This window comes from Geotrypetes seraphini, chromosome 1 (genome assembly GCF_902459505.1).
Source record: "Geotrypetes seraphini chromosome 1, aGeoSer1.1, whole genome shotgun sequence".
NCBI lineage: Eukaryota > Metazoa > Chordata > Amphibia > Gymnophiona > Dermophiidae > Geotrypetes > Geotrypetes seraphini.
This window is the reverse complement of record NC_047084.1, coordinates 526,945,765-526,972,304: the sequence shown is the minus strand read 5'-3', so window position 1 is coordinate 526,972,304 and position 26,540 is coordinate 526,945,765. Positions and strand designations below refer to the sequence as shown.

The 26,540-nt window shown below is 43.7% G+C and overlaps 1 protein-coding gene across 6 annotated transcripts in view; it reads left to right on the top strand.

Annotated features, from left to right (window-relative positions):
• Positions 1-26,540, top strand: part of SNCAIP (synuclein alpha interacting protein) — a 230,953-nt gene that overhangs the window by 156,127 nt on the left and 48,286 nt on the right. For all 6 annotated transcript variants that reach the window (XM_033929018.1, XM_033929012.1, XM_033929013.1 and 3 more), the window contains 4 exons: positions 888-1,735; positions 6,108-6,287; positions 19,508-19,621; positions 24,994-25,119. In XM_033929018.1, the coding sequence (XP_033784909.1) occupies positions 888-1,735; positions 6,108-6,287; positions 19,508-19,621; positions 24,994-25,119 (1,268 nt within the window). The remainder of the gene's footprint in view (positions 1-887; positions 1,736-6,107; positions 6,288-19,507; positions 19,622-24,993; positions 25,120-26,540) is intronic.

Genomic DNA, 26,540 nt, shown 5'->3' with positions numbered 1-26,540 from the left:
TTAACGCGTGCGACTTTTCATCACGTGTTAAACCCCTGCGCTGGCTGAAAAATTACCGCCTGGTTAAGAGGAGGCGGTAGCGGCTAGCGCGTCCGGCGGTATTACGCGCGTTAAACCGCTAACACGCCTTCGTAAAAGGAGCCCTTAGTATGTATTTGAAAGATAGGTATACAAATGGGCGGGACTTAATAGACATGAATACATAAACCAATTTTATGACTGGTATAAATGCTTGTGCCTAAATTATACATGCAAATCTAACCTGTTTCACTTAAGTTCTATAAAGGAAAGCAGGTGCCTACTTTCCTTTACAGAATATGCTCCAATCAGGTGCCATCTAGGCATTGGTGTTTAAGTGCACTGTTATAGAATTGCACTTCACATGCAGGGCTGTGGAAGAAGCATTAAAAGCCTTTGCTACAAATCTAGAATGTAGCAGTTAAGTTGATCACATTGAGCAGGTTTAGGGATCATATGATACCCATTTAAAACTTGCTTCACTGGCTGCCTATAGATAGTTGTATCCAGTTGAAATTGTTTATTGTCAGTTTTAAAGTCTGTAATAAGATTGGACTGAGTTATGTATATTGCTGTTCTCTATCCAAGATTGTCCTTTTAAACTTGTTCTCATGTTGGAGAAAGGGAGGACAGAGAAGCCAATAAATTGGTGGATGATGTTGGAAAGTCTCCCAAGAAGCAGTGCTGAGCTTTTATACAGTAGAAAAAGGTGGTTGTTTGGGATTTTACTCTGAGCTTAATGGTACTGAAGAATATAAAATGCATGCTATTAAAACTTGCACCCAGTATGATTTTTCTAGTTAATTTATTTTTCTCTAGAGTAAACTTAATCAAAGCATAATAATAATGATGTTTTTTTAACCTTGCAGTTTCAAACACAAATTGGAACTGTGGAGTTTCAACTCTGATAGGAAGTGCACAGAAACCGACAGGGATTGCAGATATTTACAGCAAGTTCCGGCCGGTGAAAAGGGTTTCTCCCCTAAAGCATCAGCCAGAGAGTCCTGAGAGTAATGAAAGTGATGACCAAAAGGAAGGAAAAGGGGATTACCAGAAAAACAACTGCAAAAATGAGCCTCAGACCTGTGAACTATTTTCTGGAGGTGAACAGGGCATTAATGATAAAAGCACTGAACATGGAATTTCTCTAGGAGAGTTGGAACACTATGACCTTGACATGGATGAAATTTTAGATGTGCCTTACATCAAATCAAACCAACAGGTTACTACTTCTTGTTCCAAAGTAGCTCTGGAGAAAAGGACTTCAGTAGGATGCTCCACTGTCAAAGGCAAGACCTGCTGTGCAGGAAACCTCGAGAACATGCAAGGTAGTGCTACACAGTTTTGTGTCCTGTCTCCTGTTTCTAGCTCTGAGTTGAAGAAAACTCAACCCATTGTCCTTGAGCACCATAGGCATATAGCTGGAGGAGTGAAGCCTTCCCCACCACTAGTTAAATGTGGCACAGTGCATGATCCTGAAACCCACAGTAAAAGCTTCTTCAACAGAACGTTTACTGATTCTCATGCACAGAAGATGGAAAAGACCTTGCCCAACTGTCAACTGAGGGCTTTCCACGTGAAGACAGCAACTTCAGAAAATAAACTGGATGAACTGAACAGCAATTTGAATAGGAGCAGCCCAGAAGAGAAGGGTGAAGATGCAAAAAAAATCAAAAGCATTTTTAATATTGTGAAAGAAGGTCAGATATCATTATTGGTAAGTATGCTGTAGAGCCCTGAGGTAGATACATAATAAAAACTGTGTAACACAAAGCAATCATTTCTAGTTTGTTCTCTTTCAAAAATGTGCGGGTTTTTAGTGTGCATTTGCCAGTGTTGTTCAAAGTACTAAGTCAAAGTACTTAACCCTTTCTTTTACTAAAGCCAGTAGCATGGGCCAGCATAGTAAATGCTCCAACGCCTAAAAGAAGTGAATGGGTGTCGGAGTATTTGCCGTTTATCACTCGGCTGCTAGGCTGAGCCTAAGGGCTCCTTTTATCAAGCCATGCTAGCGGTTTAACACGCGTAATAGCGCACATAAACCGCCGGCCATGCTAGCCGCTACCGCCTCCCTTGAGCAGGCGGTAGTTTTTAGGCCAGAGCAGGGGTTAGCACGTGATGAAACGTCGTGTGCACTAACCCCGCTAGCACAGCTTGATAAAAGGAGCCCTAAGTCTAAGGGTTCCTTTTATCAAGCCACGCTAGCGGTTTAACGCACGTAATAGTGCACGTTAAACTGCCGGCCGCACTAGCCGCTACCGCCTCCCTTGAACAGGTGGCACCTTTTAGGCCAGCACGGGGGTTAGCGCGTGATGAAACGTCGAGCACGCTAGCCCTGCTAGCGCGGTTTGATAAAAGGAGCCCTAAGTAAATGCATGTTTTAATACTTAAGTAAAAGCACAAGGAAGAATACATTAAATAATTTTATTTATGTAAAAGTAAAAATATAACTACCTATTATAATAATTTTTGAGTAAAAATAAAAGTATCGAGATTACAATGAATGCAAATACTGTTAACAAACTAAATTCTAAAAATAACTGTCACTCATATGGGTAGCCAAAACGCTGCTGTCAAGCTTCAGCACAGTGACAGTGTTCTTACTTTTAAAATATAGTTTTCATGGTTATAGGGATGATTGACAGCACATTGAGGTCAAACTAAAAAAAAAATAAAAAGGGGAGACTGCCTTCTAAAATTAAAATAATATATATAAAAAATATGATTATGTTTATTAAAACTCTTGCTATACTACTTTAACTACAAATAATAACAAAGCAGTTTACAAAATATAAATATATAAATGAATAGAAGATTTTAAAAAAATAAAAAATGAATGGAGGATTTTTGTCCTTAATACATATATTGGAATTGATCATAAATAACAGCCCTGGACCGAAGAGTTTATGCGCGTTATTCAAAATTGAGCTTGAAAAGTTCTTTAGTACAGTTTTACATGCAAGAAACATGGATGGCCATTTTTGATAGGACGTCTAAGTCTGAATTTGGACGTTTCCAAGAAGACGTCCAAAACTGGAAGTGGAAAAACAGCCATTTATGAATGGGACGTCTAAATAATTATTTTTCAAAAATCACTTATTTGGACACCTTGGCCACCAAAACATCTAGACCACCGGGATGTCTAATTTTATTCACCATTTATGACCACAACAATGTCCAAATTAGAAAAAAATCCAAAGCAGCATCATTTAGACATGGGAGAGGCCACCATTCTAGTGGACTGGCCACATAGACATGCCAACAGAGCAGTGGGGCACCTTAGAAGACACCTTAGAAGACACTGCTGTGAACTTCACATAAAAATATCCCTTATAATATATGGAGAACCATCCAAAATGCCCCTAAAACCTACCAAACTCACCTGCCTACTACCCCAGTAGCCCTTATGGCTATAGGTAGCACCTATATGACAGAGTAGTAGGGTTTTGCTGGGCTAATACTTAGGATGTCCAAGTAGTGACTTAGGCAGTTTTTTGTTAAAATATTACTTCATTACCAGTAAAAATATTTAATGTTTTTCAGGATGTAGGGCCCCTTTTACAAAGCTGTGGTATCGATCTCCATGTGGCAAATGTGATGCAGTCCATTCTTTTCCTATGGGCTGCATCACATTTGCTGCACTAGGACTCATTATTGCAACTTTGCAAAAGGGAGGCCTAAGTTACAAGTAAAAGTAATAAAACTTTTATTTCAGTTACTTTTGCTTAGTTAATATACAACACAGGCATTGGCAAGTCAACATTCATAGAAACATTAAAAAGAATGTCAGCAGATAAAGACTATGGGGCTCATTTAAAAAAAAAGATGTCCAAAAAGTGCACATGAACATTTTAATAACCAAAACATCCAGGTGCCAACTTTCAAAGCTAACTTTTAGACGTCTTGTAGTTCATTTACCGTCCAAGATGTCTAAATGTTAAAGGGGTGTGTTAGAGGTGTGTTTTGGGTGGGATTTGGGCAGTCTTAGCACTTGGACATCTTGCAGGGATAATCACAGGTATCTCAAGATTTAGATGTCTAGGGGTAGACCTGTTTTAAAAGTATCTAAGGGCCAAAAAGGTATCCAAATGACCACTGGAGGGATGAAAGCATGCCCCTGCCAACACTCCCCCAGTGGTCACTGACTCCATTCCAACCCACAAAGATGTGAGAGAAGCAGTACATACCAGCCTCTATGACAGCTGCAGATATTATGGGACATCCTAGTAGAGCAGCAAGCAGGTGTCTGCAGTAGCCTAGTGGGCAGTGTAGTGAACCATAGAGAGGGAGATCCTGGCTCATATCCCATGCTATCCACTACATTTATTGTGGAAAGTATGAGCCCACCAAAACTTATTGTACTGCCATATAGGTGACACCGGCAGCCATAAGGGCTATTGGGGTGGTAGACAGGTGGGTATAGTAGGTTTTAGGGAAGTTTTGGATAGCTTACCATACACTATAAGGGGTTTGGTGGCACGTGTACCTGTCACCCTTTATGAGAAGTTCACAGCAGTGGTCCGTAAGGTGCCCCACTGTTCTGTGTGGCCAATCTATTAAAATGTTAGTCCCTCCGTTGTCCAAATGGGATTGTTTAGGGCATTTTGCACTTGGACGTTTCAATTTTCAAAAATGGCCGAAAAGATAGATGTCTTGAGGGCCAGGATGTATAGATGGGTCATTTTCTCAAAAAAAAAAAGTTGGACGTCTTGCAGTTTCGAAAATGGTCATTTTGCCACCCCGATTTCTGGATATCTTGCGAGATATCCAAAGTCAGACTTAGATGTCCTATCAAAATTGGCCCTCCACAGTTCTTATTTTCGAAGCCCTTTTCATGATTTTAATGTTCATATTGCATGAAATGTGTAAATTCTACTTTTAGAAAGCAGTGATATGGACATCCAAAACTATTCAAATGGCAAGGAGGTGTGGGGTGGGGCTAGGGCAGACCCAGAAAATAGATATTTATTTCCCATTTCAGAAGGAGAATGTATTTCTACGTCCAAAAAGATGCTAGCTTAGACATCCAGGTTTCTGAAACGTGCTCCTACTAAGTAGAGGGATTAGGAGAGGTCACCTCCTTCATCCTCCAGTGTTTGGAATCTGGAATGAAAGCCTTAATAAAGTAGTAGGTCTTCAATTGTTGTTGAAGGTTTTGGGAGAAGGCTGAAGTCTGATGTCAATAGGGAGTTGATTCCAAAGGGTTGGTGTAACTACGAATGTTTCATAGGGTATTTTGTTTTTAACCATTCAGTAGTAGCTCAACATGAGTTAAGTTCAGGTATTTGCCTGTTCCTAAGGGGTTTACAGTTGCATGGGGTGATATTCAAAAGCACTTCTCCGGGTAGTGGCACCTGCTCCCAGATAAGTACAGCTGATCAGGGTCATCCATTAATTTTCAACAGTGTTGTTTGTATAATGTTACAGATCACCCTGATATTAACTGGATAGTGTTGGGCAGTCCAGGGTTTGGAGTGAGGATGGAGTGGGAAATTATTTGGATAGTAGAAGTATTCAGCACTGCTATCTAATTAACTGCCTGGCCAACTTACTTGTGGTATAGAAAAATTGCTGTCTTAAGTTGTTTGAGTAGTGGCACTTAGGGCTCCTTTTACAAAGGTGCGCTAGCGTATTTAGCGCACGCAACCCGAAAACTACCGCCTGCTCAAGAGGAGGCAGTAGCGGCTAGCGCATGCGCTATTCCGCACATTAAGGCCCTAACGCACCTTTGTAAAAGGAGCCCTTAATGTCGCCATTACTCTGAATCAAGTCATTCAAGATAGTGAGCAGTGCTGAATATCTGGAAGTATATTTATATACCAACTATAGAATTTAAAGATTGACCTCTAAGTTTATATCAAATAATGAGCAATTTGGCCAAGGTCACTTGGATCATCATTGGAATCTGAAGCCTGATATCTCTGGTTCTTATTCCATTGCTGTCTCCACTAGACTACAGCTAGCTGGCTTCTTCCTTGCATGAGAAAAAGCAGTGAAGTACGGTAATATGTTATTCCAAGATTATTAGACTCTGGTTTGTTTTAGTTTTGTTTTTCCACTCATGTGTCTTAACTCATTTTGGTATCTAGCCACACATTGCAGTTGATAATCTGGATAAAATTCACGATGAAAGTGGAAACAACCTGTTGCACCTGGCAGCTTCACAGGGGCATGCAGAGTGCTTGCAGCATCTGACATCTTTGATGGGAGAAGATTGTCTGAACGAGCGGAATGAAGACCTGCTGACGCCAGCTGGGTTAGCAATAAAGGTGACCAGTCTCCCAGATAATTCCTGATCTTAGTAGTTGCTCATAATTCTCTTTCTACAATGTTTTCTCTTCCCAGCCTTTATTCTAGTGGTGTACTGGTATCTTTCATTTGTCTTTAGAACCCACCAGATAATGGAGGATATAGTGTGTTTATTTATCACTTTTATTTCAAACTTTTGCCAATACAGCAAGGAAATGGAAATTACAGACATAAAGAAAAAATTATCAACCTTATTTATATTTCAAATATAACATCATTATTCCTCTAGCCCACATTAATGGAGGACCATTACATATTTTATAAACATCAAAAATAAAAATAATCAAAAAAGTAATACACTACTAAGGAAATCCTCCCTCAAAAGAAACTGAAGCAAGCACTTATCATAGACTGTATTTCCCTCTAACATAGCGGTGATGAATCAATTCTTGACTGTTCTCTAGAAGATCAAAAGTTAAATATACTAATGTTGTTCTCTTTGGATTATAAACTGTTCCAACTGATTGACATCCCAAAAGATATATTCATGATCGTGGAATTTAATTATACATTTGCAGGGAAATTTCAAATAATATGTAGCTCCTAAAGATAATACCCTAGATTTCAATTGTAGAAAAGCCTTCCTCCTTAGTTGCGTGGCCTTTGCCACATCAGGAAAAATAAGAATTGTATCCCCACAAAATTTAGTTGACTTATTTTTAAAATATGTTTTCATAATAAGTCCCTTCTCTGATTCATTACTGCAAGTTAAGAGGAGACTGGACCTAGTAGAAATTGCAGTTAAGTCAAATTCTACAGATTCCAATTGGTCCATTCCCTGTTTAAAAATTTTCTTTTTCTTCTGAGGTGTATAATAACAATTAGAATACTTATAGAACCTGCGCCTGGTAACCCTAATATTTCTTTAAAGTACTTACATACTAATATCTCTGGATTTAATAAATGAGTAATAGGGAAATTCACCAGGCGCAGATTCCTATCTCGATTTTTATTTTCAATTAGTTCAAATTTAGAATGAATTACTAATGAGTCTTTAATGCCAAAAGATGATGTTTTCTATGATGTAATAATATTTGCTTCAAGTTTAACTGTTCTTTTATCTAAGATTTTATGTGGATTAAACACTGAAAACAATACTGAGTGCTTAATCCATGTGCTTTAATATCAGGACTTTTAGGGACCCCCGAAGAAGGCATCATTGTCGAAACACGGACCATGTTGGGTCCACACCTCTCTATGGTATAGGTCCAAGATATATTTTATGTGGATTATCCAACTGTACATTTTTGAATAAAGCCTGCATCTTGAACATCACCATCTCCACAGATCTTTTGGGGCTCCTTTTACTAAGCTGCGATAGCGTTTTTAGCTAAACCCATGCTACATGGCTAGAACTAACGCCTGCTCAATGCTGGCGTTAAGGTCTAGCATGCGGCAATTCAGCATGCGCAAAGCATGTGCAAAAACCGCTATCACAGCTTTGTAAAAGGAGCCCTTTGTTTTCTTCCAAAGTATACATATTGAGTACTATAAGTCTGTCCCTATTTGCTTTATGACAAAGGCCACTAACCAGTTTTGTAACAGCCCTCTGGGCCAACTCCATCCTAAATGCATAAATGGTGGGTATAACTATATACAGAAAAGTTATCCACTTAAAGTTACTCTTGAATAGTCAATGACCCTATTTTTGAATTTCCCCCAATGCACAACTTATATACTTCCAGGGAGCTATGATTTTCAAACAATTTTTCACCTGATAGTACAATTTTCTATCAGCTGTCTTGCATCCCTTGAATCCTTTAACTATTTTTTACTATTTTTTGGGACCCTCAGCGCCACCACTCAGAGCTCAATTGGATTTCATTGCTCTAAGCTTTATGTGCCAGCTCCTCATCGGTTCCCTTAATTTAATTTCAATCTCATACAATTATATGTTTGCTTTTGCTATGTTCTATTCTTTATAAATTTTTAAGTGTGTACTTAGCTTTCAACTTGTGGTCTCTGGCTAGGGGAAACATCATGCCGACATGTTTCGCTACTTGAGCTTTATCAAGGCTTTACCCCTATAAATTTCACCGCCAAACCTGTGACCACTCTGTCCTACAAAAAATAGTAAAAAATAGTTAAAGGATTCAAGGGATGCAAGACAGCCTATTTTTGAATTTAGCATCACTGAAAATCCACCTAACTGTAAATGAACAGTTCATCTCTTTTAAATTACCTAGCCTCTATGAATTGAAAATTGACTTTTATTAGTTTAGATGGGAGTAGACAGTGGAAATTATTATGTTGATCACTTTTCTATAATCACACAACAAATTCTTTGGTGTTCAACTCATACAAATAACAATTCTTAAATAAATATACTGAATACTTTGCTTGCATATTTAATTATTACATCAATTATTTTCTTATTTACAATTCTGTTTTGAAAACAGAAGAACCATCTTTGAAAATAGGGCCCATGACTGCTTACATTTTATTTTATCTAAGGTACCTATAAGGATGTATTAATATGTCACAAAGTGTGCTAAGGTTATGTAATGTAATGTAATTTATCCCAGGACAAGCAGGCAGCATATTCTTGACTGATGGGTGACGGCACCGACGGAGCCCCGGTACGGACAATTTTAGAGTGATTGCACTCTAAGAACTTTAGAAAGTTCTAGCTAGGCCGCACCGCGCGTGCGCGAGTGCCTTCCCGCCCGACAGAGGCGCGCGGTCCCCAGTTTTCTTAATTCCGCGGAGCTAAGAAGACGCATGTTTCCAACGGCTGTTGGAAGTTTTTTTCTATTTCACTTGCCTTCCCGCTCGCGCGTAATTTTCTCTTCATATTTTATTTCTTTCCTTCTTTTTTTACCTTTTGTGTAAAAAAAAAAAAATAAAAATTTCTTATTTTTCATTTTTTTGTCGAATCTGACCCGGCGGGGCCTGTTGGCACCATCGAAGCCTCGGGCTTTGATTTTGCTACAGCAGTATTTCCCTTCATGCTCCCGTCACCGGGTTTCAAAAAGTGTCAGCGGTGTGCACGCCCTATCTCTCTTTCCGACCCACACAAGTGGTGCCTCCAGTGTCTGGGTCCGGACCATAGGGCTGAAACCTGCACCCGTTGTAGTTCTTTACAAAAAAGAATTTTAAAAAATAGACAAATTCAGCAGCGGATCCTTTTCGGTACCGCTATGGAAGTTGCACCGGTATCGACGTCGACGACTTCCTCCAAATCGACTCCGACTACCTCGGCACCGCCAGATCCATCGTCGGTGTCGACTCCTGTAGGTAAGCCGGCTAAGAAGCCTTCCCCTACTGTTCTAGGCCAGCCAGTCGAGCATGCAGTGAGCCAAGTCCTGCAGACTGAGCGCCGGCCCCGTAAATGCTCCGCTCCCATTGAAGTCTCGGCCTCTTCATCGGCATCGACTTCACCCGAGCGTCGAGCGGCACCGAAGGTACCGAGCAAGAAAAAACCGGTACCGGTGCCATCGGGACCAATGTTGGATGAGCGCATTGCCTCTATCCTCCAGGTCCAGCTTAAGCAGCAACTCCAACAGTTGCTCCCGGCTCTATTGTCTCCGAACCTTCCAGTGTCGGTACCGACTGAGCCTTCGGTGCCGTCTGTCGAACAGCCTCTGTTATTGGCATCGACTGTTTCGGCACCACAAAAATCTTTGTCCATGCCTGTTCTGTCAGCAGAACCAAAACGGCGTGCTACTCCTACGGGGTCGGAACCGGTACTGTTCTCTGAACCCCGTACCGTACTACATTCCCCTGGTACCGTCTCCACTCGGTCTGGTAAATCGGTACGCAAGACTAAACATACTGATACATCGACTCCACTTTCCCAGGGTCGTTTACAATCGGTACGGGACCCTGACTTGTGGGATGATTCGGATGATCCCCTCGGTACCGAGGAGGATTACACATCTGATGAGGAGGAACCATCAGTGCAGGATACTACTGCTAAGCCAGAGCACTCCTCCTTCACAAAATTTTTAAAGGAGATGTCAGACACCCTGTCTATTCCTTTAGAGTCTGACTCTAAAAAATCCAAGGCATTTTTGGATGCCTTGGATTTTGACCAACCTCCTAAAGAGTTTTTAAAGTTACCCCTCCATGACATCTTGAGGGAAACTTTTTATAAGAATCTTGAAACTCCTTTGACAATCCCAGGAGCTCCGAGAAAACTAGAATCTCTATATAAAGTGATTCCAATCCTTGGATTTGACAAACCCCAACTTCCCCATGAATCCCTGTTGGTAGAGTCAACCCTAAAGAAGACTGCAGGAGCCAGTATGTATGCCTCTGTCCCTCCTGGTAGGGAAGGAAAGGCCATGGACAAATTTGGAAAGCGTCTTTACCAAAATGCCATGCTGGCCAACCGTTCAAGTAATTACGCTTTCCACTTCTCGTTTTACCTGAAGCACCTCATTCAACAGGTGACCTCTTTTCAAAAGTATATTCCGGACCGTAAACTTCCTGCTTTTCAGCAATGTACCTCTAGTCTTCTGCAACTCAGGAAGTTTATGGTCCGTTCTATTTATGATACTTTTGAACTGACTTCTCGAGCTACTGCTATCTCTGTAGCAATGAGAAGGTTGGCATGGCTACGGGCCTCAGAACTGGACGTAAACCATCAGGACCGGCTTGCCAATGCTCCTTGCCTAGGGGATGAGCTGTTTGGGGAGTCCATGGATACCACCACACAAAAGCTCTCCGCCCATGAAACTAGGTGGGACACCTTGTTGAAAAACAAGAAGAAACCTCCTCCTCCTCGTCCATTCAGGCAACAACCCAGTGGCGTACCTAGGGTATGTGGCACCCGGGGCCCATCATTTTTTGACACCCCCCCCCCCCTCATGTAAAATTTTTTTTTTTTTTTTTTTTTTTGCAATAACCATAAAATGGAATAAATGGTCAGAATAGAAACAGGCAGTGAAAATTTTCTTTTTTTTTTTTTTTTTTTTTCCAAAGTATTTTTATTGAGAATGGCAAAAGGTCCAGACAAGCAACCATGGTCTGTACAGAAACTTATACATTATCAAAAAGAACACAGAATGAGAGTAACAGCAACAACAAGCATGAACAAGCCTCTCCCAAGAGAAAATTGCCAATGAGAGGCATAGCAATACACAACAAAAGGCCAAAACTTGGGGCAAGCAAACAAATCCCACCCCAGAACCCACAAGAATAATAAGCCGGACTAGACCCTCAGCCATATTTTATAATGAAAAAAACCCCCACAAGCAACAACACCCAGACCGCTCACCAGACTCACCAATCCGCACAACAAGCACCCAAGAAACACCCAGCCACCACCCAGACAAAACTACCAGACACACCTACCCCACCAAGCCCAGACCCAACCCCCCCTCCCCAGAGAGTGCAAGCGCAAAGTGGACCGTGAAAAGGGCAGCTGCAGAAGTGGAAAGCCCCAGATAAGTAGGTTAGCTAAAGAAAGCCCACAGATAGAAGAAATCAGGATAACAGAAGTTCCAACAAATGCTCCCACAGAAAATTTTCTTTTATTGAACCTCATTTATGTAACCATTATTCCAAACATAACATAACATAAATTATGTCTGAATTGTCATGACATCAGAAGTACATATGGAGTAGTTGCAGGTGATGCTTGGGACAGTTCTGATTATGTTAGTTTGGTTTTATGTGTTTTTTTAATAGAAGGGTTTTTATTTCTTTTTTTAAGGTTTTGTAGTTTGTGGTCGAGGTCAATAGGTTGTAGAGTTGGGGGTCAAGTGTTGCAGCTCGAATGGCTAGGAGGTTGTCGAACAGTTTTTTTCTTTTGACGTTTTTGGTTGGAGGGTGTGTGAATGGTGCGTGAGTTCTCCTATGTCTGTTTGAAGTGGATTGAATTATTTAGCTGAAGAAATTAGTTACCCCCCCCCCATTCCACACACATTAATTCTCTTCCATTTTTGTTCCCATTATAAAAAAAACACTGATAAGTTCCCAGGAAAAAAATACATTAAAATAAGAAGTGAAAACAAAGGCCCCTACAGATGAGAACATAACATAAGAATAGCCTAACTGGGTCACACCAATGGTCCATCATGCCCAGTAGCCCATTCTCATGGTAGCCAATAGTGCTGCCCGATTCAGAGAAAAATATTTCATTCGATCCGATTCACCCTGTTGAATCGATTTTTCGATTAGATTCACTGTTAATGACACCGCTTTTTAAGTTTAAACAAAGTATAACAATAAATTTCACAACAACAATAAATTTCACAAAGTACTTAAAAAAAAAAAAATCACATTTTTCCATTAAAGCAGTTCTGGAGACATTTGCTTGAACAGTCTTTTTTCCCAGTCCATAAGCAAGCAATATGAAAAAGATTTCCTTAATTATCTACTCAAACATTTTTGCTATTTACTTTCATTGTACCTATACTATTATTCAGTAGAAAAAATGGACTTAACTGTGCAGGAAATGAATCTCCTCATACACCCACCATATAGTGCAAAAATGTGCAAAGGTCTGTTTTTTTCTTTCGATCACTACATAGCCTAATGCCACACAAGCAGCGCTGTTACAAACATATTCTGAAGGTCAATGCTAAGGTTGACAAAGTTTCCTTCCTTGGACCAGAAGGAGATACTGACAAACCACTGGAAGAGATTCTAAAACTACCACCCAGAAATAACACCCAAAGACCCACTCAGTGTGTGAACCAGTTGAGTGGAGTGGACTAACTGGGGGTGGAAATGGGCCCAGAGTTTGCTCAGCAGAATTTCCCAGACTACCTCTTCCTCTCAACACACTGACATGCTACCACCACCACCAACACTAGGAACACCTCACCGAGTATGCCAGCAATGCTTATAAACTTTATAAAACACATTATTATATTTTCTTATAAAGCATATATTTTAACTGAACTCAGCCTTGCCATTCACAAAAATAGAAAAGTTCCCATTTCAAGCTGTCTCATGTACACTTTTCAAATCTAACATATTGTAATCACAAAACAGAAAATAAAATTATTTTTTTCTACCTTTTGTTCTCTGATCAATATTCAAATCTTGTTGGTCCCAGGCTCTTGTTGTCTTGCTTGCCAGGGTCTCCTTTCTCCGTGCTAACCATCCGTCTGCCATCTCTGTTCTCCCCTTCCGTTTCCCTTCCCTCTCCCGGAGATCTGGCATCTTTCCTTTTTTTTGTCTCCATCCACAGATTCACCTTTTCTCAACTCCCCACCACCCCAGGATCCACCATCTCTCCCTTTCTGTTCCCAACTATCCTCCTATCCAGTATCTCTATCCCCCCTCCACACCATCCCCTGTTTCCAAGTTCTCTCCCTTTCTGTTCCTTCCCTCCCTAAATCCCATTATGCACCATCTCTCTCCCACTCCTCTGTTTTTAGACCCATTATTTCTAACCCCCAAAGTCTGGCATATGCATGTATCTTTGAACCCCCCCTTCCCTCTCTCCCTCTGTGTACTTTTACACCAGGACCCCCCCTCCCCCGAAGGTCTGTCCCCCCTCCGAAGGGCTACACCCCACCCCTGAAGACCTGCACCCCCCGAAGGACTTTACCTCCCACCCGAAGGTCTGTCCCCCTCTGAAGGCCTAAACCCCACCCCTGAAGGACTGCACCCCCCCCCCCCGAAGGCCTGCACTCCCTTGAAGGTCTGCACCCCCCCGAAGGCCTGTCCCCCCCTTGAAGGCCTGTCCCACCCCCTTGTAGGCCTGTCCCCCCTTTAAGGCCTGCCTGCCTGCCTTTCCCCCCCTTGAAGGCCTGTCTCCCCCTTGAAGGCCTGCACCCCCCTTGAAGGCCTGCACCCCCCCTTGAAGGCCTGCACCCCCCCTTGAAGGCCTGTCCCCCCCCTTGTAGGCCTGTCCCCCCCCTTGTAGGCCTGTCCCCCCCTTGAAGGCCTGCCTGCCTTTCCCCCCTTGAAGGCCTGCACCCCCCTTGAAGGCCTGCACCCCCCCTTGAAGGCCTGCACCCCCCCTTGAAGGCCTGTCCCCCCCCTTGTAGGCCTGTCCCCCCCTTGTAGGCCTGTCCCCCCCCCCTTGTAGGCCTGTCCCCCCCTTGAAGGCCTGCCTGCCTTTCCCCCCTTGAAGGCCTGCACCCCCTTGAAGGTCTGCACCCCCCCAAAGGCCTACACCCCCCCCCCCGAAGGTCTGCACCCCCCTGAAGGCCTGCCTGCCCCCCTTGAAGGCCTGCACCCCTTGAATGTCTGCACCCCCCCCCCCCCCGAAGGCCTGTCCCCCCTTGAAGGCCTGCCTGCCTGCCTGTCACCCCCCTCCCCCTTGAAAGCCTGCTTGCCTGCCCGCCCGCCCCACCCTGAAGGCCTGATGCCCCGACCCACCCCGAAGGACCGCTCGCCCCCCTGGCCTCCCCGCACCACCTATTAACAGCCGCAGCAGGATCGCGAAGTCAGCGTCGGGTACCAGCCCTAAGGGGGTGTTCCCGGCCTTGCCGTTCAGTCCCCCGCCACCCCCGAAGGACCGCTCGCCCCCCTGGCCTCCCCGCACCACCTATGAACAGCCGCAGCAGGATCGCGAAGTCAGCGTCAGCGATCCCTGCTGCTTCCTGCGCCACGGTCCCGCCCCTCCTCTGACGTCAGAGGAGGGGCGGGATCGCGTCGTAGGAAGCAGCAGGGATCGCTGACGCTGACTTCGCGATCCTGCTGCGGCTGTTCATAGGTGGTGCGGGGAGGCCAGGGGGGCGAGCGGTCCTTCGGGGGTGGCGGGGGACTGAACGGCAAGGCCGGGAACACCCCCTTAGGGCTGGTACCCGGGGCGGCCCGCCCCCCCGCCCCCCCCCCTAGGTACGCCACTGCAACAACCTTCATATCAAAGGAGGTTTTCTGCTCGACCGGCTCAGCCTCATCCTCCTCAACCTCGCAGACAGCGTCAGCAGCTACAACAGGCTCGTCAACAACAGCAGCCTGCTGTCAAACCGGCTACTCAATCTAAGTCGACGCAGCCCTTTTGACTCCTTTCTCCAGGACATTGCCAGTCTTCCTCCCTCGTGTCCTCTACCTCAACCCATAGGAGGTCGACTACAAGTTTTTCTATCTCGATGGGAAGCAATCACCTCCGACCAGTGGGTACTTGCTATCATCGCCCACGGCTACTCCCTAAATTTTCAGACTCCTCCACCTGTAAGTCTGCCAAAAGAGTCTGCTTCCACCAAGGCTCAGTCCCTCCTCCTCGCTCAGGAGGTTCACTCCCTCCTTCTTCTCAATGCCATCGAACCAGTTCCTCTGGACCAGCAAGGCCTGGGATTTTACTCCCGGTACTTTCTTGTACCCAAAAAGACCGGAGATCTCAGACCAATATTAGATCTCAGAGATCTCAACAAATGTCTGGTCAAGGAGAAGTTCAAGATGTTATCTCTTGCCACCCTATATCCTCTTCTCTCTCAGGAAGACTGGCTATGTTCCCTCGATCTCAAGGAGGCATATACTCACATTCCAATTCATCTGATGTCCAGACAATATCTTCGCTTTCTTGTCAACCAACATCATTACCAATACAAGGTGCTACCCTTCGGACTAGCCTCCTCGCCCAGGGTATTCACCAAATGTCTGATTGTGGTCGCAGCTTATCTCCGCTCCCACAACTTTCAAGTCTTCCCTTACCTGGACGACTGGCTCATCAAGGCTCCTTCTCCTCAGTCCGTTCACAAAGCCACGGATCAGACCATTTACTTCCTTCGACTGTTGGGGTTCGAAATCAATCTACCCAAGTCGCACCTCATTCCAACTCAGCGACTTCAATTCATTGGAGCCATTCTGGATACTGTTCAGATGAGGGCTTTTCTTCCACCAAACCGCCTTCACACCATCCTTCATCTCTGTCAGCAGGTGTTCCAGCAACCTTCCATCTCTGCGAATCACATGATGGTGCTCTTGGGACACATGGCCTCCACAGTACATGTCACTCCCTTCGCACGTCTCCACCTGCGTACTCCTCAATGGACCCTAGCGACTCAGTGGTCACAAGCGACGGATCCTTGTTCACAACACATATCTGTGACCTCGTCTCTTCGACAGTCGCTTCTCTGGTGGTTGAAATCATCAAATCTATCCAGAGGTCTACTGTTCCATCTACCTCCTCATCAACTGGTTATCACCACAGATTCCTCCCCCTATGCATGGGGAGCTCACTTGAACGAGTTCCAAACTCAGGGATTTTGGACCACACAGGAAAAGAAACACCACATCAATTTCCTGGAACTCAGAGCGATGTTTTACGCCCTCAAAGCTTTCCAACATCTCCTGTTTCCTCAGGTTCTTCTCATTTGCACAGACAACCAAGTTGCAATGTACTACATCAACAAACAGGGAGGGACGGGATCCCATCCCTTATGTCAGGAAGCTCTAAGGATTTGGACCTGGGCGACTGCTCGTCACTTATTCCTGAAGGCAGTCTACATCCAAGGGGAACAGAATTGCTTAGCAGACAATCTCAGCAGAATTCTTCAACCTCACGAATGGACTCTCGACCCCTCGACTCTCCAGTCCATTTTCTCCCAATGGGGCACACCTCAAGTGGATCTTTTTGCAGCTCCCCACAATCATCAACTGCCCCTGTTTTGCTCCAGACTTTACTCTCCTCACCGTCTGGAACCCGATGCATTTCTCCTGGATTGGACCAATCTCTTCCTTTATGCATTCCCTCCTCTTCCGCTCATGCTGCGCACCTTATTCAAGCTCAAGAGGGAACAAGCCACCATGATTCTCATCGCTCCACGGTGGCCCAGACAGCATTGGTTTTCCCTTCTACTTCAACTCAGTTCCAGGGAACCCATACCTCTTCCTCTGTTTCCTTCACTGCTTACACAGCATCAGCAAACACTGCTTCATCCCAACTTACAGTCTCTGCACCTGACAGCTTGGTATCTCTCGGGCTGACTTCGGCTCACGCTCTCCTTTCTCAGCCTGTCCGTTCTATTATTGATGCCTCCAGGAAACCGTCTACTCTTCAATGTTACCAACAAAAGTGGTCTCGGTTTTCTTCCTGGTGCCTGTTACATCACCATAATCCCAGGTCTACAGCAGTGGGACTGGTGTTGGACTATCTGTTGTCCTTATCTGACTCTGGTCTTAAATCCTCTTCGATAAGGGTCCACCTTAGTGCTATTGCAGCTTTCCATGAGCCGATTCAAGGAAAACCCCTCTCAGCTCATCCCTTAGTTTCAAGGTTCATGAAGGGCCTTTTCAATGTGAAGCCACCTCTTAAGGCCCCTCCTGTTGTATGGGATCTTAATGTGGTTCTTTCTGCGTTAATGAAGCCTCCTTTCGAGCCTTTGGCCACAGCGCATTTTAAATTTCTAACTTGGAAAGTGGTCTTTCTTATAGCTCTCACTTCTGCCAGGAGGGTCAGTGAGCTCCATGCACTGGTGGCTGATCCACCTTTCACTGTTTTTCACCATGATAAGGTCGTTCTCCGTACACATCCAAAATTCCTTCCTAAGGTTGTGTCTGAGTTTCATCTTAACCAATCCATCGTTCTACCTGTTTTTTTTCCCAAAGCCTCATTCTAATCCAGGTGAACAGGCTTTGCATACCTTGGATTGTAAACGTGCTCTGGCTTACTATCTTGATCGCACCAAACCTCACAGATCATCTCCTCAACTGTTTTTGTCCTTTGATCCTAACAAGTTGGGTCATCCTGTATCTAAACGCACCCTGTCCAATTGGCTTGCCGCTTGCGTTTCCTTCTGTTATGCTCAGTCGGGCCTGACACTGGAAGGTTCTGTCACAGGCCACAAGATTAGAGCTATGGCAGCGTCTGTAGCTTTCCTCCGTTCCACTCCTATTGAGGAAATCTGCAAGGCTGCTACTTGGTCCTCAGTTCATACTTTTACTTCTCACTATTGTCTGGATGCATTCTCCAGACGGGTGGACACTTCGGCCAATCTGTTTTACAAAATTTGTTTTCCTAATGGCCAACCTTCCCTCCATCCCTCTTTTTGTTAGCTTGGAGGTCACCCATCAGTCAAGAATATGCTGCCTGCTTGTCCTGGGATAAAGCACAGTTACTTACCGTAACAGGTGTTATCCAGGGACAGCAGGCAGATATTCTTGCGTCCCACCCACCTCCCCGGGTTGGCTTCTTAGCTGGCTTATCCTAACTGGGGACCACGCGCCTCTGTCGGGCGGGAAGGCACTCGCGCACGCGCGGTGCGGCCTAGCTAGAACTTTCTAAAGTTCTTAGAGTGCAATCACTCTAAAATTGTCCGTACCGGGGCTCCGTCGGTGCCGTCACCCATCAGTCAAGAATATCTGCCTGCTGTCCCTGGATAACACCTGTTACGGTAAGTAACTGTGCTTTATTTCTTATATACCGCTACATCCGTTAGGTTCTAAGCGGTTTACAGAAAATATACATTAAGATTAGAAATGGGAAAGGTACTTGAAAAATTCCCTTACTGTCCCGAAGGCTCACAATCTAACTAAAGTACCTAGAGGGTAATAAAGAAGTGAAAAGTAGAGATAGAGGAAATATTAAATAAACATTTTTAATAAAACAGCATTGATCTTAATATTTTGGAAGATAGAAGATAGGAGAGAAATAGATGCAAAAGGTGGAACCGTTGAATAGTAGAATTCTAAAGAAATTTAAATGATAGAAATAGAACAATATATAGAATAAATAGAACAAATAACAAAAATAGAACCACTCGGTAATAGCCAAAATCAATGTATGGTAACTGCAAAATATCTTTAACAATTGGAGATATTTCTGACTGGCTTACATTTCAGTTGTCTGTGGCAGCCCTAGGGAGATGCCTAGGGCTGCTTAAGCTCACCCAAGGCTACTTCCGGGCAAAGCTATGCTCATGCCCAGCCTTGGGCGAGCTTAAGTGACCCGGCGCATCTCCCTCAACTGCGACAAATACATAAGGTGTAGGCGGCCTGCCTCTGGGTCTTATTTTTTAGAAAATGTGCGTCCTGTTTGGATGGTTAGACAGCAGTAGGACACTTACTGCCGCCTACAATCGGTACGCCGTTTTTAGAATCCAACCCTAATTGTGTTACACATCTAAAGTAGATAGCACCATTGTGTGGTAGGGAATGAGTGGAGACCCAAGATGTGATTTATCAGGATGCACCCAACATACAGTAGCTCTGATGGGCAGAATATTTTCTGTAAGATGGATAGGCCCTCTACCATTATGTTTCTTGTAAGTACATTTTCTAGCTTCAATAGAAATTGAATTGATTGTACCTTATGCCCTTTTCTTTCCTGCAGAATGGGCACCTGGAGTGTGTCCGGTGGATGGTAAGTGAAACGGAAGCCATTGCAGAGTTAAGCTGTTCAAGAGATCACCCAAGCTTGATTCACTATGCAGCAAGCTATGGCCAGGTGAGGGTGCTTTTTCAATTTATATACAAAGATAAAAGTTGAATGTAAGCATTGTTAAAAATGTGTTCAAATTGCTGACAATGTGTGTGCATTTTCACAGTTTTGTAGCTACATTTTTGTGGTGCTGTATTCCCTTAACCCCCCAGATGTAGGGTTCTTGGGATGCAAAATAATTCATAGTAGCAGTGGAACATATTTTTTTAAGGTAAATATTGTGTTCAGATTCTGCTCTGTATTAAAAATAAAGTTGCAAATAGAAGCTATTTCTATTTAAGAGAAGCATTATATTCAAATTTTACTTTATATTAAGGCATAATTCGATATGAATTATATCATTTATTTCTGTTTCCAAGCAGATTTTTTTAAAAATAGATGAGTACTGACTTTAATATGTCTTCTCAAAAAACAAAACCCTACGGACTAATGTAGCCAATAATGTCCAGATAAATCTAAATAGGAATTGGCTAACAGTCTTCATCCCTTGAGGGAGATGTGAAAGGTGGAAACCAATCTATTAAATAATGGACATCAGTATGAGCCCTTCGAAAGTGAACGAGAGGTTATGGGCTCGAGCAATAACTCATAGGTGACCAGCACCAGATATAAGTCTAAATAAAAATTGCCCCATACATCATTTAGTCCTTTTCAATATAACCACTATAACCAGTGTGAATATAGGATAAATACGTTTTAACATCACCATCAAGGGAGAAGACAAATTGAAAAATAATAAAGGAAAAATAGAAAAAAAATCATCAATAAACTCCCAAAATCGTCACAGTGTATGAGGTCCTTAAAGAGCAAGTGCTCTCAAAAAAAAGTTCATGCTAAGGTGCTCTGAGAAAATACATACTAAAAAATTCATGCTGGAAATCTTCAGTGCTACAAAAATTGTGACTAAAATTTGTTGAAGTCTCTTAATGTATGACTTAATACATAAAAAGAATGAAAATTCATGCGTAAGTAAATGGAGAAGAAAGTGATATTAGAAAAACTCTTAAATACTAAAAAGATTAGCAATGAGTAAAAATGTAGTTCATAAGTTAAGTTAAGAATAATATCCTGGATTAACAGTTCATGGCACCACTTGATATTGGGAAAAATTCATCAAGAACTGTTCAACACAAAAAAGTACTTAGCTGAGTCTTTTAGAGAGCATATGCTGCCCTGGAGGAATTACCACTTCACAGAGCTCTGTTTCGCCACCTTCATCAGGAGCGGAGATTCACATAGAGCAGACTTTCAAAGATAAGGTGGCAGATTTGCATTTCATCTGTCAGCGCTGTCTCTTGAAGCATAAGGGAATCCAAAAATTGCTTGATCGTCCAGACTGCTAAGTCGTCTTCTTTATACCCCATTCTCATCCAAAAATTCATCCAAGTCAAAAACACCTAGAACAAGACCTTTTGGATGTGGACGGGGTCAGAAAAGTGATGGACTAGACACCCAGACATGGCACAGCATAGTGGGTCATCTTACAGGGCATTGTGCGAACTTCACAAAAAGGGTGCCACATAAACATCTCAAATTCAAGATTGTGCACAGAATTTCACTTACAGATGTGTTAGACTTATTTTGGTGGCTAGTTTAAGTCTAACACATAAACATCTCACCACAACTCTCCTATAGGTCATGGTGAGCCCCCCAAAACCTACTAGACCCACATGTCTACCACCCCAATAGCCCTCAGGGCTGCAGGTGGCGCCTATATGGCAGTACAATAGGGTTTTGGGAGGCTTTGGGGGAGTGCACATGTTTTACCATGAATGCAGTGGTTAGAGTGACTTATGGACCTGGGTCCTCCTCTCTATGGTTCACTAGCGATCCCCTCTCCCCCCTCCCTCCCCCGCCCGACTACTTAAGCAGCCTCTGTGCAGGTATACTAGGCTTTCCTATGCCAGGTGCTGATGTTCAGGATGCAGGTATGTACATTTTTATTCTGATTTTTATGGTATTGGTGGGGGGTCAATGATCACTGGGGGAGTGTGGGGTGTATGTACTTTGTGTTTGCAGTGGTTATCTGGTCACTTTGGATACTTTCTGGGCATTTAGACCTGTTTTTAGATCGCCTAAGTCACTACGCACAAGTTCCGTATAGGCAGTCTCATTAAACTTTATGTTATACTTGCAGTACAACTAAGTCTAGGTCAGCCCACGTCCTGCCCAAATCCCGCCCTCACCATTCCTCCTAAAACGCCTCTTTTTACTCTGGGCGTACAGCGGTAGGGAAAAAGCCTAAGCTGCTTTTAGATATATCTAAAACCCGTTTCGATTATCGGCATTTGGACAACCTGTCTTTTTGATCATCCAAGTGCCGATTTAAGCGGGGTTTTAGATGTATTTCCATTTCGATTATGAACCCCATAATGTATATACATAAAATGAATATATTATGGTATAAATATGTAGAATAAATGTAGATATAGGGTAAACATAGTTATCTAAAATACATTGTATCTAATATAATAAAACCCTAAGCCACGCATGCGCACTCCCACCTGCGTGCTCCCGTTTTCTGTGAGCTGTAGGGCACCGCAGGTAGGAGTGCGCATGTGCGCGAATCTCTCTCTCTTTCTCTCTTCCCCCCAAAGCGGATGTCGGCCGCGGCGGCTGTCGGCGGCTGCAGGCCGCAGTGGCTGTCAGTGGCTGCAGGCTGTGGCAGCTGTCGGCTGCCAGCAACTGCAGGCCATGGTGGCTAGCGGTGGCTGTAGGCTGCGGCAGCCAAGCACGGAGCCACCAGCAGCGGGTGGCGGTCAGCCCGAGAAACCCCTGACCTACAGGAGAAATACAGGAGAAATAAAGGACAGCCTCACCACAGTTGAAGTGAACTTAGATCAGATATACTACCAGATCGACAAACTTAAAAGTGACAAATCCCCTGGACCGGATGAAATTCACCCGAGAGTCTTGAAGGAATTGAAGGTCGAAATCGGAGAGTTACTGCAAAAACTTGCAAACCTGTCAATCAGAACTGGTCAGATACCAGACGACTGGAGGAAAGCGAACGTCACGCCAATTTTCAAAAAAGGATCGAGAGGAGAACCGGGCAACTATAGACCTGTGAGTCTTACATCTGTCCCCGGCAAGATGATTGAATCACTGATCAAGGATAGCATAGTTCAGCACTTGGACACACACGACTTGATGAAACCCAGTCAACATGGATTCAGGAAAGGGAAATCGTGTTTGACGAATTTACTCCAATTCTTTGAGACCGTGAACAAGCAAATTGATAGTGGAAAGCCGGTGGACATAATATACTTGGACTTCCAGAAAGCATTTGACAAAGTTCCACACAAAAGACTTCTTAGGAAACTACAAAGCCATGGCATAGAGGGAGATATACAAAGATGGATAGGCAAATGGCTGGAAAACAGGAAGCAGAGAGTGGGCAAAAATGGGAAGTTCTCCGACTGGGAGAAAGTGACTAGTGGTGTACCCCAGGGCTCAGTACTTGGGCCGATCCTTTTTAATATTTATATCAATGACCTGGAAAACGGAACATCCAGTGAGATCATCAAGTTTGCAGACGACACAAAACTCTGCCGGGCAATCAGATCGCAGGAGGACAGTGAGGAACTCCAGAGCGATTTGTGTCGGTTAGAAAAATGGGCGGAGAAATGGCAGATGAAGTTCAACGTGGAGAAATGCAAGGTAATGCATTTAGGCAGTAAAAATAAGGAATTCGAGTACAGAATGTCAGGTGCAACTCTGGGAAAAAGTGAACAAGAAAGGGATCTGGGTGTACTGATAGATAGGACCCTGAAGCCGTCGGCACAATGCGCGGCAGCGGCAAATAAGGCAAATAGAATGTTGGGCATGATAAAGAAAGGAATCTCGAGTAGATCGGAGAAAGTTATAATGCCGCTTTATAGGGCAATGGTCAGACCCCACTTGGAATACTGCGTCCAACATTGGTCTCCCTACTTAAAGAAGGATATAAAACTGCTGGAGAGGGTGCAGAGACGAGCAGCTAAACTAGTGAAGGGTATGGAGAAACTGGAATATGAGGATCGACTTAAAACACTGGGATTGTTCTCCCTTGAGAAAAGGAGACTGCGTGGGGATATGATCGAGACCTTCAAAATACTGAAAGGAATCGACAAAATAGAGCAGAAAAAACTATTTACATTGTCCAATTTGACACGGACAAGAGGACATGAAATGAAACTAAGGGGGGGCAAGTTCAGGACTAATATCAGGAAGTTCTGCTTCACACAGAGAGTGGTTGACATCTGGAATACTCTCCCAGGGGAGATTATTGCGGAATCGACAGTCCTAGGCTTCAAAAGCAAACTAGATGCATATCTCCTTGAGAGAGGCATATAAAGATATGGTTGGCTATAAAATAAGCCAGGTGTATACCTAGCAGGGCCTCCGCGTGTGCGGATCGCCGGACTTGATGGACCGAAGGTCTGATCCGGAGATGGCGCTTCTTATGTTCTTATGTACAGGCCGGGCCGAAGTTTAAAGTACTGAGTGTAGGAGGGGCAGGAGAAGCTAGACTGAGGGAAAAAATGATGATGCACAGGGAAATGGAGGGAGAGGAAATGCTGCGGTTGCTGCACAGGGAAGTAGGGAAGGAGATAGGAAGAAAGACACAGGGACAGGGGCAGGGAGAGAGACAGACAGACGGACAGACAAAGGGGGCCAGGGAGGGAGAGAGACAGAAAGAAAGACAGCGGGAGGAAGAGAGACAGAAAGAAAAAGACAGGGGTAGGGAGAGAAACAGAAAGAAAGACAGACATATATTCTAGCACCAGCGGGAGGAAGGGAGACAGAAAGAAAAGAAGAAAGACACAGGGACAGGGAGAGACACAGAAAGACAGACATACCAGGGGCCAGGGAGAGAGACAGACAGAAAGAAAGACAGCAGGACAGAGAGAGAGACAGAAATAAAGACAGACAGACATATATTCTAGCACCCGTTAATGTAACGGGCTAAAATACTAGTTTGGTATAAATATGTAAGATAAATGTAGATATAAGGTAACTATAGTAATCTAAAAGACACACATAAAGTGTGAAGATAATGCGTAAATACTGTACAAACTCATATATTGTAACACCATTGTAAAAACCCTTAAATCATAGCTCATGTATTGTAACATCATGTGTTGGTTTATAAAATGGATGTTCATGTTGGACTTCTCTACTGTATGGACATCTACATCTCACATATTCTAGAAAAGGTTGTATGTCAGCAGATACAGTTCTAAAATACATGAGAAATGAATATTCATATTCTGAGTTGCATGTCCTTTCTAAAATGCCATTCCACATAGGCTCTAATACATCACTTTTTATTAAATCAATAACAGAAATAAAAAGGAATGACTTTCATAGGATGCTTTGTTTGTGTATTCATTCAGGAAAAAATTCTATTGTGGCTTCTTCAGTTCATGCAAGAGCAAGGGATTTCCTTAGATGAGGTTGATCAGGATGGCAACAGTGCAGTTCATGTAGCATCTCAGCATGGATACCTAGGATGCGTACAGGTAAAATGTGAATTTCATTCAATTTGGAGGACATAACTTAACTGAAATAGCATAAACTGTCAATGTACTGTTTAGATAAAACTGAAAGAGAAAAGGTCAGATTCTGTAAACATTGCCTACATTGGCTGGTGCCTTCGAAAATGGTGCCGGACAAGTGTCAATTACATGTAGGCGCCATTAATAGAATCACGGCTACTGAAAAATGTAGGTACCAGTAATTTAGGCCAGGGTTTTAAAGGCCTACCTTACCGGCACCTAAATTTGATGGAGAATCGCACATAGCAACGCTTACGGTCATCTCTGCCCCTAACCTTCTTTGACCTTAGAAACATAGAATTTGACGGCAGAAAAGGGCCTACGGCCCAACAAGTCTGCCCAATCATAATCCCTTCAACCCTCTAGAAACTATCCCCTATCATACCTCTGTAGCGACCCCACATGTTTGTCCCATCGTCTCTTGAAGTCGAGCGTGCTACTAGCCTCGACTACCTGACATGGAAGACCATTCCATCTATCAATCACCCTCTCGGTAAATAAGTATTTCCTGGTGTCCCCATGAAATCTCCCTCCCCTAAGTTTTAGCAGATGTCCTCTTGTCACCGTGGGACCCGTAAGAGTGAAGATTTCCTCCTTCTCCTCGATGCGGCCCGTTATGTACTTGAAAGTTTCTATCATGTCCCCCCTTTCTCTGCACTCCTCGAGTGAGTATAAGCGCAGACTGCTCAGACGATCTTCATATGAAAGTTCTTTAAGTCATGAGACCATCCTTGTGGCCATTCTCTGAACTGACTCAATTCTCTTCACATCCTTGTGGTAATGTGGCCTCCAAAACTGGACACAGTACTCCAGGTGCGGTCTCACCATGGATCTGTATAATGGCATTATAACTTCGGGTTTTCGGCTGATAAAGCTTTTTCTAATGCAGCCAAGCATTTGTCTAGCCCTTTTTGAGGCTTTCTCCACCTGATTTGCAGCCTTCATGTCTTTACGGATGATTACTCCCAAGTCCCTTTCTACTTCAGTTTTTGTTAAGTTTTCTCCATTTAAGGTGTATGTAGTGCAAGGATTCCCGCTGCCAAGATGCATCACCTTACATTTTTTGGCATTGAAGTTTAGTTGCCAAGAACTGGACCATTGTTCAAGCAAAAGTAGGTCTTGTTCCATAGTGTTTTGCGCGGTTGCGCTGTTGGGTTTAGTTGCCCTGCCCACAACGTTGCATAGTTTAGCATCGTCGGCAAATAACGCAATTTTGCCTTGAAGTCCTTAAGTCAGATCACTTACAAAGATATTAAATAGCATTGGGCCCAAGACCGAGCCCTGCGGCACTCCACTGGTCACCTTTGATGATTTAGAGCGAGTACCGTTTACCATCACCCTTTGAAGTCTGTCGCTAAGCCAGTCTTCTACCCATGCAGTCAGCG